A 16,566-nucleotide genomic window follows, 5' to 3' on the forward strand; every position below is an offset into this window, starting at 1 on the left:
TGAGCGGAGTCCGGACAGACCGGAATATATTTTCAAGTATGTGTTCCGGTTATTTAACCAGCAACTGATGATTTTGTGCATTGTCATCCTATAATTTCCATAGACGGTACTCACGTCTATGGAAAGTATGATATTAAGCTTTTGATTGCAGTTGCAGTATATGCCAACGGACAAATATTTTCCATAGCTTTTGCCATTTGTGCCAACGAAAGCGAAGACACGTGGACGCTTTTTATGAACCACTTGAAGCAGTACATTGTCAAACAACGTTCAGGTATTTGTCTAATATCCGATTGACATGGTGGTATTTTAAGTTCTGTACGACACTTACTTGAATGGCAGGAACCCTAAGCATACCACCGTTATTGTGTGAGGCACGTGAAGGCTAATTTCCAGAAGAAATATCCTGACAAGGCCTTGCATGATTTAAAGTGGATGGCTGCAACTAAGCACCAGCAGTGCAAATTCATGAGGCGTATGGAAGCGATCCGACAATTAGATCCACGAGCCTATACTTGGCTGATAGGACATGAGCTTCACATGTGGACATTGCATGCTGATGGGGGCAGACGATGAGGAGCCCTGACTAATAATGTGTTGGAGTCATTCAACAGCTTGTTGAAGTCTGCCTGTGGATTGCATGTCACTGCCATGGTCCGCATGACATTCAAACAGATTGCGGAGAGGTTTGTTGAAAGGCATGGAGCTGCATCGGCATTGATGGACAAGGGTGTTCAATTTATGCCAATACCGATGAGAAGATTTGAAAGATATAGGAGGCGAGCACATTGGCATTTATTTTTACAGTGCGATCACGACCGGGGTATTTTTGAAGTTAAGACCGCTATTCGCGGACACCGGGGGAATAATATACAGACAGTGAATAAAGCCAGCAGGTTGTGTTCTTGTGGGAAATGAACTATCTACCACATGCCATGCACACATGCTTTGAAGTGCTTTCAATAAGTTGGTTTAGGGGCAACCAACTATATTGATAGGTAATACAATGTTGCTGCATACGTAGACACGTATAGTGGGCAGTTACAGCCATTAGGTGCTGAGCATTATTGACTGTCGGAACCTTTTAAGATGGTGTGTAACAAGAACTATTTGTGCAAGCTGCAAGTGCAAAAGAGAACGTGCATACGGAACCAAATGGATGTTGGTGACACCGTTTATGCGCGTAAATGTGGCATATGCTCGCAAACAGGACACGACCATCGTAAATTTCCTTCAGGTGGTGTGCGTGACGGTGGTAATCCAGCTCCTGGTGCAAGTTCGTCGAATGTACCCAACTATCAAGGATACACCTAGTCTTTTGTTTTCGTATTGATACGTGTCTGTACTTGTGTATATTGCAATATCTATCAAATAAAATTATATTCCACAATCTTGTTACATCTTATTTTTTAACATGACCTTTTGAATTGGGATGCTGATATGGTTTTTCAAATATTCAACTTATTGGTGTTAGTAAAGAAGACCAATCTAAAAATTAAAAAAAAACCTATAAAATCAAGACATCCTTTATTATCCTTCTTAAAATTTAATATGTAAAGCGTGGTATAATAATACGTTTTGTGAGTTGTCTTGTCGTACTGAAAAAACTGAAGTTGATTGCAAAAAATCTGTTTCGTTTCAGAAAAATTTAATATGTAAAGCGTGGTATAATACTACATTTTGTGAGTTGTCTTGTCGTTCTGAAAAAAGCTGAAGTTGATTGCGAAAAAGGTGTTTCATTTCAGAAAAATTTAATATGTAAAGCGTGGTATAATACTACGTTTTGTGAGTTGTCTTGTCGTTCTGAAAAAAGCTGAAACGACTGCGAAAAAGCTGTTTCGTTTTAGAAAATTTAATTTGTAAAGCGTTGTATAATACTACGTTTTGTGTGAAATCTTGCCTATAAATAGCGGGCACATTCTAGTTATTTTCTGCGCTTAAAAATATCCAATATCAAATATTTCCATAAAACCAAAGTTTCTCTTTAACAAATGTCTCAACAACTCTTTTATGTCCCAAGGTGCGAGTGCGGAAAAAAATGCATGATGCACGATTGTTGGGAAGAACCTACATTTTTTTGAGGTATGGATTGATGAACCATGTGAGTAGGAATACTATAAAGACAAGTTGTATCATCTTCATAGTTTGTGTTTGAAGCAGTGGGAAAGAGAGCGCCAATCCAATCAAGAAGTTGAGGAGTTGAAGGCAAAACTCAAGGAGGTGGAAGAAGAAAAAAACCTGGAAGACCAACTCAAGTGGTTGGAGCAGAGAATACTGGGAGGTCGTGACTAAACAATGACATGTACGTATTGAGCGTAGTAGTGTATCTTTATTTTTCTCTTGTCATGTATTGAGCGTAGTACTGTTAAAATAAAATTGCTGTTCAAATGCAGTTAAAATAAAATTGTTGTTAAAATAGAATTGTTGTCGTTATTTACATAATGTAGTATTTACACAAAATACCAACAAAAGTAAATCAATGAGTCCCGCAGCTTGTGTGCTTCAGTGCAGTCGCTGGCCTGAGTCGTATCCCCTGTCGCCCGGGTACACTATCAGGATCATCATCATCAAGTCGCCTCTTTATGTGAGGATGCGCAGCAGCATCGACAGTACATCTGGCAGGATCGGTAGAAGGGGTCGTTGGGCCGTCAGCAACCTACAAAATAATTACTAAGATTAGCATATGAAAATGTATATTAGTAATGTACGTGTTAAGTCAAAAATATTTTCTCACCATGGTCTCGTCGGCCTCCTGAGTATAAGCATTTGTGGTGTCCTCATCATCGCATACAGTGGCCTCCGTGATAGGCTGGGACGAAGCCTTAATAAAAAAATTAAAAATTAATTTATGGCAAATCATTAAGGAAAAGAAAACAAATTGAAATTTTACAGTAATACAAACATACCTGCGCCTGTGGTATATCCGCATCAACCGCCGGGGATGAGGCATAACTCAACCTGCGCCCGCCATCCACGTCTCAGGTCGTCCAATCCTCAACTGCGGTAGATGGTCCTGAAAAGAACTGGTCTACATCTCCGTCGAATGTACCCGTGATCAACAATTTATCTGATGGGGTGACCTGCGATGATGGCAGAGACAGCTGAAGGCTGTACGACGACATGCTGATGGAAGGCTCGTCTAGCTGAGGGAAATAACCCGGCTAATCATCTTCAAGATCCTCATCATGTGCCTCAACAGATGGGTCGACAGGTGCCTCAACGCCCCATTGCTGGGGACCACCTCCTCGCTGTCCCTCGCGACCCCGTGGGGCACCCATGCCTCGTGGGACAGCCCTGCCTCGTGGGGCAGCCCTAGCTCGTGCCCTACCCCTGCCTCGTAGGATAGGCCTACCCCCATGGTACTCCTCTGGTGCCGCATACTCAGCCTCTTGATCCAACCTCGCGCCCTCTCTGGCTCGCTGCAGGGTCCGGATAGCCAGCTCTTCCACCCGCCGACCATACTCAATGACTGCAGCATTGTCGCCATGCTGTTGCATCTCCTGTCCTATCTGGCAGAACATGTGATGCCCAATAGCCTGCACAACATTTAAAATATTAATTAAATAACGCTATATCATAATTATAAGGCTTATCCCATAAAAACATACCAGTGCCTCGTGCCTCCCGGAGTATGGTCTGTACCGATCGCCAAGTACATGAACGGGGTTCCCGATCATCAGTCGGGTGTGACGGCGGTACCATAACGTATAGAGCTCAATAGTCACCTTCTGGATGTGTGAAGGTGGTGGCGGAATCAACTCCTCTCGCTGGTCCCAAATATGGACCTGCGCCTCTAGCCATCCTACAAATTCATCGTCCACCCTGGTACAGTCATCCCGCTGATAATGTGTAGGTACCCATGCATGCTCCCCCGGTATAGTCTGGGGACGGTCAAACCGGCGAAGTACACGCTCTGTGGTATGATGCTCCACCACATCAAGGCACATCATCGGGACGGAAGTGCTCCAAAGCAGTCGGTCGACTGAGCAATAATCGGGCAGTGAGCTAGCAACTCGTCTCTATATGGCATCCAGATGAACTATCAAATAATAACATAAAAGTAAGTATGTGCAACACAAGTGAATTTATAACAAGTAAGTTTAGGTACATATTTACCTGTCCGACCACCAACATATCTAACACATCCCTGAGAAGGGGGAGATTATGATGAGCATCACTCCCTCGGTAGTTCCCACGCCGGAGAACCCACCTCGTAGCTAGAGGGAGAAACGGAGGTGCTACACCTGGCTCTAGTGGTGGTAGAGGTGGCTGCAACGGCAGGATCCGCTCCTAGGCCCAAACCTAAGATAAAAGGTTGACGTAAAATTTAAGAGTCATTTTGACTATATAGAATTCGGAGTAATGAACAGAGTATTCGAAAATGTTGTCACTTGTAGAAGCAGCAGAAAACCACATATGTCCACCTGGGTGCCCATGCTAGCCCGACACATACTCCTATACAGGTATGCTAGAACAGCAGCCCCCCAGCTGTACTGGGGTAACTCATCTAGCTGCCGCAGATGATGTAGAAAGCGCATACTCACTAGATTTCCCGAAGTGTTCGGGAACAAGACACCCCCAAAAAGAAAGACCATCGCCAACCTCGTGTACTGGTCAATATGGATATCCTCTGTCTCGCCGGTAATGTCGGGGTGCAATACCTCCATATGCTCTCTGATAGCTGTCACAGAAATGCGACTGCCCCTCTAACTACAGCCTCACCCTGTGGTCTGAAACCAATATACTGCCCCAGCAAATCCAAATACTGGGGATGCGTCATAGCTCTCATATACTGGGGCAGTGCAACAACCATCCATCTACACACAACCCATACAAAACCTGAACATCCTGAAGCGTAATGGTGGCCTCTCCAGTAGGAAGGTGAAAAGTGTGCGTCTCCGGTCGCCACCGCTCTATTAACGCCGTGATGAGAGACCAGTCGAGCTGCATCCGCCCAATCTCAAAAATCCTAACGAAACCCGTAGCACGCAGGCGATGGACTACGCGGGCATGGAAATCTCTCTCCCTCAAAAAGTCCCACAAGTCGTCCAATCTCCTGGCGCAGAGAATCTAATCCAATAGATGTCCCTCCCATACATAGGCGGACCTATGCTCGCCCTGTAACACTAATATCTGATCTGCGGCTGGTCCAGGATGCACAGGCGGCAAGTCCATGTCGTCTACTGTAATTTAAACAATATTAATTGTGTGTTTGTGTTATAATAAATTAAATAATTAATTATTTAATTGGACAGAGTAATTATCTATGAGTTCCAGACTCCATATTTGAGGCCCAGTAGCACCAAGCTATCCTTACTTATTATGTGTGTCAATTTCAATAAGTTTAAAATTTTGTTAGTTTAATAAATTAAATAATTAATTTTGTAATTGGACAGAGTAATTATATATGGGTTGCAGGCTTGATATTTGAGGCCCAGTAGCACCAAACTATCCTTAATTATTATGTGTGTCAATTTCAATAAGCTTAAAATTTTGTTAGTTTAATAAATTAAATAAATCATTATTTAATTGGACTGAGTAATTATCTATGGGTTCCAGGCTCGATATTTGAGGCCCAGTAGCACCAAGCTATCCTTAATTCTTTTGTGTGTCAATTCAATATTTTTAGAATTTTGTTAGTTTTATAAATTAAATAATTAATTTTTAATTGGATAAGGTATACAACTATGAGTTCCACGCTCGATATTTAATTTGACAACATATATTAATTTGTTAGTTTTGTAAGTTTATTTTATAAATTAAATAATTAATTTTGTAAAGTGTAATTGGATAGAGTTTGTAGTTAGTACATACTTAAACTACTGAAACTCTATGCTAAAAGGCTCTATATTTTAATACGCTAAAAGACTCTATATTTTACACGCTAAAAGGCTCTATATTTTACTACGCTATAAGGCTCTATATTTTACTACGCTAAAAGGCCATTATTCTTTAAGCAAATAAATAATCTAAACTAAGAAAAACAACAAACATATGAACATAACATTCACGAAATTACATATAAAACAGTAAAAGATATTTGTGAACAATTTCATTAACAATAAAAATTATTTATCAAGTTTTAACTATTTTTTTAAAACACTAATAATTCAATCCGGGTAAAAATAACATACAAATTTAATTGCAAACATAACACAAATCAACGTAGAAACACATTCAAGAAAACAAATATGCATATGCTCTACGAGTTTCGACATAAACTAAATTGAAATACCACGATTTATATTTTTTGAAATATCAAAAATTTGAAATTTTGACCCCGAAAGAAGGATTCCAAGGCTTGGGTTGTATGCGAGACCTACGCTCTTCACTTTTTGTATGATGGGTGGGGCCCAAGATTTTTTTTTATTATTAAAGGGAAATGCAGTATAATACTGTGTTTTCCTTAAACGTCATACTATACTGCATTTTTCTATAAAAAAATAATTTATTAAATAAAATGCAGTATTATACTGCATTTAACTTTAACGGCTAATTTTCTGTTAAAATAAAATACAATATTATACTGCGTTTTATGTAGAAATATAACTTTTTTTTAATTGTATAACTATATTTTATGTACAAAAATAAATCATTTCAGTTTCGGACTCGGTCAGAGCCACCCAGTAGAAGTTTAGAAAACTACAGCTGCCAAAGTCAGTCGTACGAAGTCCCTGGCTGCCATGTTTTAGGTAATATTGTTGACGGGGGCCCACCATTGACTGTATCATTATAACGACGTGATGCAATTTATTTTTTGTAAAAAATAAAGGTTAAAGTTGCCTCTGAACTGGATTAATTTCATTGATGGTCACTCAACTATGTTTCAATTTCACTAAAGTCACTCAACTATTTTTTGTTACTTAAAAATAATTAAACTTTTACATTATCACTTAAAAGTCATTTTAGTTCAAACTCCTACCATAAATATGACATGACATAAAATTAATGAGACAAATCCAAAAATAAATGCCACATAAGCTTAAATGAATCATACCCACTTTAGATCAATTTCTTCCTTAATGTGATTTGACCCATAACCCAAATACTTTCAATAAAAGAAAATATTAAATTTCATATTAGTTTAAAATGATTATCCTATACTATAAAATTCTTGCCTTTTCTGTTACATAATGCCCATTTACAATTATTCTATACTAAAAAAAATTCTTATCTTGTTTGTATGCCTATCCGAGTCGTTTTATAACTCTACTGAAGTTAAAATACTACTGTATCCAACTCACATAAGATATTTATAATTTACTAGTAAAATTAAAATAGTATTGTGTTCATCTTACATAACATATTAATGTATCATATGCATACAAGAATAATAATAAGGCTAATAAGAGTCTATTTTCATAATGAACATGCAATTACAGACAACCTATTGCAATTGTTTAGACAAAAGAAACATTATATTTGTACGATAAAAGCCCTACAAAAAAGTCACAAGACCTAATTTTATTAGGGGTGTGTGTTTTTTTCCTTATTGAAACCCATTTGGGTTATGGGTCAAATCACATTAAGGAAGAAATAGATCTAAAGTGGGTATGATCCATTTAAGCTTATGTGACATTTATTTTTGAATTTTTTCATTAAATTTTATGCCATGTCATATTTATGTTGGGGATTTGAGCCAAAATGATTTTTAAGTGATAATGTGAAAGTTGAGTTACTTTTAAGTGACGAAAAATAGTTGAGTGACTTTAGTGAAATTAAAACATAATTGAATGACCATAAGTAAAATTAACCCGAAGTATGAGTATTAGAATAATTTTATTCTTTGTTAAAAGTTGGTATCAAAACCAAAATGGCTCGATTATGCCTTTTCGACTAACATACTCATTTCTCCGAATTTTTAAATTCCAATCCTTTTTTTAATCCTATTTAAAATCAATACTCCCTAAATTTTTAGTTTCAACATTTTCATTTTACCTTTCTCGCTTATATAATGTAACATGACATTGTAAAAGATTTAACGAGTATTTTTTTATGATAAATATAATATAACACTACGTAATTTTATTAAAACCTTAATTAAAAGGTCCAAGTACAATGTGTGCTATGCTCTAAAGTATCAACGGATTTAGATGTGTAATACAGAATACTTTTAGGGAGTATTTATGAATTTAAAGTTAATTTAATAAATACACAACAACAACAACAATAACAATAAATTCAGTATAATCCCATAAGTGAGGTACGAGAAAAATATATAGTATATACGCATATCGTACCTTGAGATTAGAGACGCTGTCTCCGATAAATAAATGCACAATACCATCTAAAGTAATTTAGCCTTGTATCTTTTAAGTGGCGCGGCATAGTTTTACTTACATGTTTTATTTATACAAAGGGAACGATATTAGTAAAGTGAATAAAAAAACGGAGAATTTATTATAACCTTCACTATGAGTAAAAATATAGAGAAAGTACCTCAGTTTCACTTTAAACTGTAAAATTGACCCGGAACAAAGTAAAGAAGGAAGAATCGACAGTATCAAATGTACTCCTAAAAATTGTGATTTTTGTATGTCATAAAGTATTTCATTATTGATATACTCCCTCCGTTTACTTTTACTACTCCACTATAATAAAAATATATTTTTACTTTTATTTGTCCGCTATACTAAATTAAGAGAAAGACAATCCCATAACATTAACTACTTATTCCTCAAATTATTTTACAAGACTTTTTGAAATGCTATCATTATTATGTATATTATGTTAAAAGGCATACTTTATTTATTTTTTCTTAAAGGGAGTGCTGAATCAAAAGTGGACAATTAAGGAGGGAGTAATAAAAAATAGTATCACTTTTTAAAATTAAATTAAGAAAAAGATCATCATGTAAAATGAAACAACAATATTTCATGCGGTTTTTATACGGCTAAGTTTACATATATGTGTACCGCACGTGTGTCAAATTAAAAAGCAAGAAGAAAGACTTATTCTCACCATTACCACGTGCTGGAACCCAGAAGTATTTCTTAATCAGTAAGATCTATTTATTGACACAGTCAAGCGGGCCCCGCTCTTTTCGTAAGCTCACTTCCGTGTGCGCGTCCATATACTCCTCTCTTCATAATTCAAATTTATAAGAACACTTCACAGATTCTATGTACAACCTAAAGCCTCAAGCAGAAAACAAGTCAATCGCCACAACACTCAGCACATATTACAAACTACGTACGTAAAACTCAGCAATTTGCACTTTCTTCAAATGATGAATAACTCAATTTCATCATGCTCTTCAGTTATTGAGGCGGAAGCTTCTGACGAAGAAGTTATCCTATTAGCGTCAAACAAACCTAAGAAGCGTGCGGGAAGAAAGAAGTTCAAGGAAACTCGCCACCCGATATACAGGGGAGTGAGAAAGAGGAACAACGACAAATGGGTTTGTGAACTGCGTGAGCCCAACACACAGAAGCGAATATGGTTGGGAAGTTACCCAACTGCAGAAATGGCTGCACGAGCTCACGACGTAGCTGCATTGGCCCTTAGAGGACATCTCGCCACTTTAAACTTCGTAGACTCCGCTTGGCGGTTGCAAGTGCCGGTATCAAAGGATCCCAAGGACTTGCGCCAAGCGGCTGCGAGAGCAGCAGAGGCGTTCTGGCCAGGAGAGGAAACTAATGTTAGTTATAGAGGGGCAACTAATACTGACAATGGTGATGAGGAAATGAAGGCAGCAACAGAAGAGAACGCGACAACTAATTGCATGCAGAATGTGGTGACTGCAGAGAATTTCATGTATAGCAATTCATGTGGAGAAGTGGGAATGTTTGGGACGCAAGAATGGCAGACAAATATGGAAGAAGGAAGTTTGTTTTCACCAAATCCTTGTTTATTAGGGAGTTGTTTCAGCTGGGATGATGATGTGGAAAGTGATGTTGAGGTGTCATTGTGGAGTTATTCTGTTTGATAGCTCGTAGTATATACTTTGGAGTATATCCATTTTGTAATATGCACGTAAATCATATTCTTTTTTAATCCACGTGGATTATGTTCTCCACATGGCATTTGTTTCAATCTAAATTATAAGTATTTTTATCTTTTAATTCATTAATTTTTTAGTTTATCTTTATGGGATCAAATTTGTAATTAAAAAACTTAGCTGGACTTCAACTATTTAGGACAAAATTTTCAATTGGCTAAAAATATTAAAATGTGAGCCAAACTTTTTTACAAAGTAGGCGCAAAAGAGAAGAAATATACAGTTAAAACAAACACTCGTTGCATTTAAAAAAAATAAAAAAAATACAATTTAAACTCCATTATTCAGTAAAGTTTTTTATTTGCAAAAAATAATTGAGCTTTCACAAAGTTTCTTTACAGATTTGACCAAAAAATAGAACACACTGTTAGCATAAATAGACATTATATTGCATCTATAGAAGAAATAAAAAAGTTCATAGTTGAAACTTTATTAGTTTGGTTAAACCTTTTTTATTTGGCAAAAAATACTAATGGAGCTCTAGCAAAGTTCTTCTTTTTTCATTAAGTTGGCCCAAAAATATATAGTTAAAATAAATAGCCCTTGTATTTAACAAAATATACTCCATCCGTTTCAATTTAGATGAGATAATTTGACTCTCGGTACGGAGTTTAAAAAAAAATGACTTTTGAAATTTGTGGTCTAAAAAGTTAAGGGGTAAAGGCTTTGTGGGGCCATGACATTTGTGTGGTTATAAAAATTTCTCATTAAGGGTAAAATGGGTAAAATAAAGAGTTTAAAATGAATTATTTTCAAATTTAGAAATGTGTCATTTATTTTGGGATAGACTAAAAAAGAAAGTACCTTATCTAATTTGAAAGGGAGGGAGTAAAAAGGAATTGATATTCAACTATTTTGGCTAAAAGGTTTTTATTTGGCTAATAATGATGGAGTAAACAAAAAAGAAAATTTTATCTCCTATAGTAAAGATATACACCCTATTTATTGCTCCATCCGTTTTAATTTATGTGAACCTATTTGACTGGGTACAGAGTTTAAGAAAAAATAAAGACTTTTGAAATTTGTAGTCCTAAACAAGTTAAAAAAGGCCCAGACTATTTGTGTGGTTATAAAAACTTCTCATTAAGGGTAGAATTGTAAGTTTAAGTTAAATTGTTTCCAAATTTAGAAAGGGGTCATTTTTTTTTGAAATAGACCAAAAAGAAAATAGGTTCACATAAACTGGAATAGAGGGAGTATAAACTAAAATTATTTTAAAATATTAATTTCTATAGCTACCTTTTTTATTTTGTAGCAAAATAAGTATTTATGGTATATACTACCATTGAGGCATGAAATACGGTATGAAATTCGCTATTTATATTTTCTCTCTCTCTTAGACAACTGGACATACCTATTTTTAAGGTGATTGTTGTTACTGTATTCAAGAACACATGGCTCTGTATTCATGAATGTGAGCATCTAATTTTTGCCTTGCATGGAAATAACTCCTACAAATAGACCAAAAATAATTGTAATGGATTTTAAAAGTTTTTCTTTATTTAGTTGCATTTCATGCATGTTTAATATTTTAAAATTATAAGAAAAATCATAAAAAGTTGTCACATTTTAGTTTCATGCCATCTTAGGTTCAACTTGCATTTTTAGGAATTAATTACTCTTCAATTGTTAGATTAATACATGAAAATCACAAAAAAATTTACGTTAACTTTAATCAATTAGTTTAATAGGTCATTTTTGCAAAAATCAATTTGAAATTGGTGTTTTAATTAAGGGGCTAAGTTTAAAATACAAAGAAAGAAGAAAGGGAACTTCTTTATTCTTCATTGCAATTGGGCTAGGGCATTTGCATCGGCCCAGTTACCAAAATAGCCCAAAATTTTCCTAGCCCATTCCCCAATTGGCCCAATCGGATCCCCTTCCTTTAAAAATCCCATTTTCTAACCTTATAAGGAGACCTTCCTATTTTGGAAAATACCCTAGAGACTTAAGACCATCAAACTCTCCCCTTCTCTTTCAGAGACCTAAAAAATGGCGCCTATCATCTTCTAAAAAAGGGACAAAACAAATCCATAGTAGCGACCCCCCTCTCTCTCTAAAAATGACGAAACCCCCTCCCCATTCTGAGGACTCCATTTTTTCCCTCATTTACACCCAACCCTAGCCGAACAAAAATTAAAAAATAGATTTTTGATAGGTTGTTTCGGATTCAAATAATTCAAAATTAAAGCTGTAGTTGTTTGTTGTTGATTTCGAGTTAATTTGCCTGGATTTCGAGCTTTCCTTCCTCCGGTTCGGGACTATTTTTGCTGCTCATCACTGTTGAACTTCACCAACTAGGAGTTCTAGAATTTTATTTAGTTTTTGTGTTGCTGTTTCCCTATGTAACGACCCGGCCGATCGTTTTGAGCTCTAGCGCGTCGTTCAACAGTTTGAGGCCGTGAGCAGCTTCACTTTAGGATTTATAACTTGTACGCGTGGTAGGAATCGAATTCTGGGGAATTCGGAGTTGATTTGGAACGAGAATTCTCATTTTGGAAGCTTTAAGTAGAAAGAATTAACTAAGATTGAATTTTTGAGTAAATGACCTTGGAATTGGGATTCGAAGGTTCCAGTAGGTTCGTATGATGATTTTAAACTTGGGCGTATGTCCAGACCAGGTTTTGGAAGACCCGGAAACGTTTCGGCACCTATTGTGGAAGTTAGCATTTCGGAAGAATTTCATAAGTTTGGGTTTAAGTGCAAGTGTTATCAATGTCCATTTGGGAGTCCGAGTCTGGGAATAGCTTCGTATGGTGATTCTGGTGTTGGGAGCATGATCGGAAGTGAATTCGGAGGTCTGTGGGTCATTTTGGAGTTATTTGGCTAAAGATAGAAATTTGAAAGTTTTTTTGAGAAGTTTGATCGGGAGTGAACTTTTTGATATCGGGGTCGGAATCCAATTTCGGAAGTTGGAGTAGGTCCGTAACGTCAAATATGACTTGTGTGCAAAATTCGAGGTCACTCGGATGTGATTTGATAGGTCTCGACATCAAATGTTGAAGTGTGAAATTCTAAAGTTCATTAAGCTTGGATTGGAGGTCGATTCATGATTTTAGCATTGTTTGATATGATTTGAGGCTTCAAGCAAGTCCGTAATGTGTTTTGAGATTGGTTAGTATGATTGGTCGGGGCCTTGGGTGGATTCCGGGTGGTTAACAGATTGAATTAGAACTTGGAGGAAGAGCTAAAGTTGTTGGTTGCTGGTGTAACCGCACCTACGAGACTTGGGCCACATGTGCGGAGCCGTAGAAGCGGCCCTTGTGTCACAAAAGCGAAAAATGGCTGGGCTTGGCTGGGGTCGCAGGTGTGACGAACCTTCCGCAGAAGCGAGACCACAGAAGTGGCCCTGGCTTCGCAGATGCTGACTTGAGCGAGTTGGCTGAGATCGCGCCTGCCATAGAAATTTCCGCAGGTGCGGAGCTGCATGTGCGAAAATGCTGGAGGCAGTGTGTTCTTTTAAAAATCGGGAGATGGTCATTTTTCTCCCATTTTCAGTTGGTGTGGGTGATTTGGAGAGCTTCAAATGGGGTATTTCATCATCATCAACAAGGTAAGCTAACCCCACCTATCTTGAGTTAAATACATTGATTATGTAAGAAATTTTTGCATGTAAATTGGTAGAAATTTGGGGGTTTGAGGAAAACCTAGAAAATTCGTATTCTTGGATTTTGACCACGATTTTGGGTATGAAATTAAGAGAAAATCATATATTTGAGTTCGTGAGTTCATGGGTAAACTTTATCTTCGAAAAATCGGAATCCAGGCGCGTAGGCCCGAGGGCAATTTTGTCAACTTTTCAATTGGAGTTAGGAATTTTTATAAATTGGATTATAATGAGTAATTGAATATATGTTAATGGATTTGCATAATTATTGGCTAGTTTTGGAGCATTTAGCATCTATGTGGGTCTTCAGAAGTGCGTGGAATGCCGGTTATGGATCTTCGGAGCGAGGTGAGTCTCCTTTCTAACCTTGTAAGAGGGAATTGTCCCCATAAGTGAAATAACTGGTTATGTGCTCCTATTTGTGGGGGCTACGTACGCACGAGGTGATGAGAGTCTGTGCGTAGCTACTATTATGCTTAAGTTGGGGTAGTTTAGGGCCCAAAAACATGCTTACTTGTAATACTTGCAACCTTGTTGACAAAGTCAAAAATGCTTAAAACATATCGAACGTGTAAATAAATTTCTAAAAGGCTAGATATCAGTTCCTGACTTTTAAAAGAGAAACTTGCCTTTTTCTGAATATTTACTCCTTGATGAATTATTGATTTGACTATTTGAATGTGTTTATCTATTGTGGAACGGGTCGAACGCCTCGGTAGATTAAATAGATGCATCTATTGTTTGCGCCATTCGACCCTCTGGTAGTGCATAGTTAAATATTGTTGGATCGGTCCGTATGATCTCGGTATGATTTGCGCATGCTTGTATTGCTTGCCTTGAGATTTATAGATATTGATATTTGCTCTCCCTGACTGGAGATAAATTGATAATTAATAGACTATGAATTCTAAGACCTTTTAATACAAAAAGGAACGTTTACCTGTTTCGTGACTTATTTGAATTTACTGCCGCTTTTAATAAATCCATGATTATTTGTATTGATGATATATTACTATTGGACCACTAGTAAGTGTCGAAGTGAACCTCTCGTCTCTACTTTTTCGAGATTAGATGGGATACTCCCTGGGTACACATTGTTTTCGTACTCATACTACACTTGCTGTGCATTTTGTTGCACAGGTTCATGTGTGGCTAGTGGCTTAGTGGCATAGCGGCATAGTTGATACGGAGACTTAGGTGAGCTGCATTTGTCGAGACGACCCATAGCAAGCAGAGTCCCCTTTAGAGTATTGTACTGTATTTTCATTTCTGTCCACTTTGTATTCCAGACAGTTACTGTATTTTATTTCATTCCTAGTAAATGCTCATGCACTTGTGACACCGGGTTCTGGGATTATTATTGGGTATCTTGTATTTACTTCCAAACATTCTTTTATTGACATTGTAAAGATTGTCTTTTACTAGTAAAATTGAAGGAAAATCATAGTTTTCAAAATTATTAAAACGAGAACTTAATCAAGTATTTTGGTTGGCTTTCTTGACAGCAGTGTTCGGCGCCATCACGACCCTTAGTGGATTTTGGGGTGTGACAACATGGTATCAGAGCACTAGGTTCCCCTAGGTCTCACGAGTCATGAGCGAGTATAGTAGATTCTTGCGGATCGGTACGGAGACGTCTGTACTTATATTCGAGAGGCTACATGGCTGTTAGGAGCACTTCGCTTCTTGATTCCTCATCGTGCGATTTGATTCCTTGGGGTTTATTCCCTTGTTTCTTCATACTCAATCTTACGCGATGCGAACCGCTTGTTATAAATCGAGAACTGAAGAATTGTAATGGTACTATAGATGTGGTGCGGGATGTTTCTCCCGGTATAGTTAGGTGGGCTATTGTCATCGCCTTGCGGAAGGATTTTCTATCATTTCGACTCGATAGTTGTGCTTCTAAGAGCTTGGAGGCTATGCACAAATTTCTATGATGCTCACGATTTGTTATCATACAGTATCGCTTGATGGTAGGATACTTGCCTATGTGTTGGTGCGGTGAATGATTTGAAAGGAGTTTACTCAATGCGCGATTCAGAGATCTGATATTTCATTTCCAGCGGAGGAAAAAAAATTGGCCTTTAAATGTCTAGGTTTGGGGTGATGGAGTAGCGAGACTTGGTATTTTCGAGCGTGTTGGAATATTTATCTGCGATGTAGTGTCATCGTCCTTGACTATAAATGTTAGGTTTGCCGGTGTTATGGTCTTCTGCAATTTGCCTTTGAGGTAAGATATTGTGAAATAATATTGGAAAAATGACTGTTAGATATCGCGGGGTGCGGTGGTTCAGGATTGAGTCGGTATTTCTAAGGTTGACGGCTCGAGAAGGGTGATCATCGAAAATGTTTAAAGTTAGTAGCGATTTGTGGGTTCAAGTGCTACGAAGATAGATTTTATTAAGGTAACAACTGAGCAGCAAAGGCTGAGGAAGGACATGTGGGGAGTGTTAGGCGGTGGTTAAAATTTCTAGAAGGCCAAGTATAAGAAGCAAAGGTCGAGTAGTCAATTAAAGGGGTGAATTCCGCCAAAATGGGAGAGTGGAAGAGTTGCATATGGGCTTAGTGGTAGGATGACCACACACCTTGGGGAGGGTTTTGAATGATTTGGGAACTCTAGAGATTGGTGATTGGGGCCTACAGATTTAATTTGAAGCATGAGCTATTATGCGGTAGGAGATTTGATATAACGGAAATGAGCTGCTTGAAATAAAGAAGGATACAACATAACTTTGAATTGGAAGGATGTTGTCGTGCATCTAATTGATATCCACGAGGGGTAAATGGACTTGTGCAGCTAGAGAGTGAGCTCGGACTCAGGATGGGTTATTGATGTCGTAGTGATTGTACCCCGTGCAAAAGCATTGGAAGGTGTTAGAAAGTGATTTCCACAGGTGGGTTATTCCTTGTGAGCAGGTTAGCGGTCGCGTGGTTGGCGAAGCTTCTGCGGAGGATT

The 16,566-nt window shown here is 37.6% G+C and overlaps 1 protein-coding gene across 1 annotated transcript; it reads left to right on the forward strand.

The window, feature by feature from the left end:
* The first annotated feature begins 9,144 nt into the window (after positions 1-9,144).
* Positions 9,145-10,022, forward strand: LOC104233893 (dehydration-responsive element-binding protein 1E-like). Its single transcript, XM_009787356.2, has one exon. It carries the CDS (start codon positions 9,227-9,229, stop codon positions 9,926-9,928), a length of 702 nt encoding a protein of 233 aa, XP_009785658.1. The 5' UTR covers positions 9,145-9,226; the 3' UTR covers positions 9,929-10,022.
* The last annotated feature ends 6,544 nt before the right edge of the window (positions 10,023-16,566 follow it).

The sequence above is a fragment of the Nicotiana sylvestris genome, chromosome 10 (assembly GCF_000393655.2).
Source record: "Nicotiana sylvestris chromosome 10, ASM39365v2, whole genome shotgun sequence".
Classification (NCBI taxonomy): domain Eukaryota; kingdom Viridiplantae; phylum Streptophyta; class Magnoliopsida; order Solanales; family Solanaceae; genus Nicotiana; species Nicotiana sylvestris.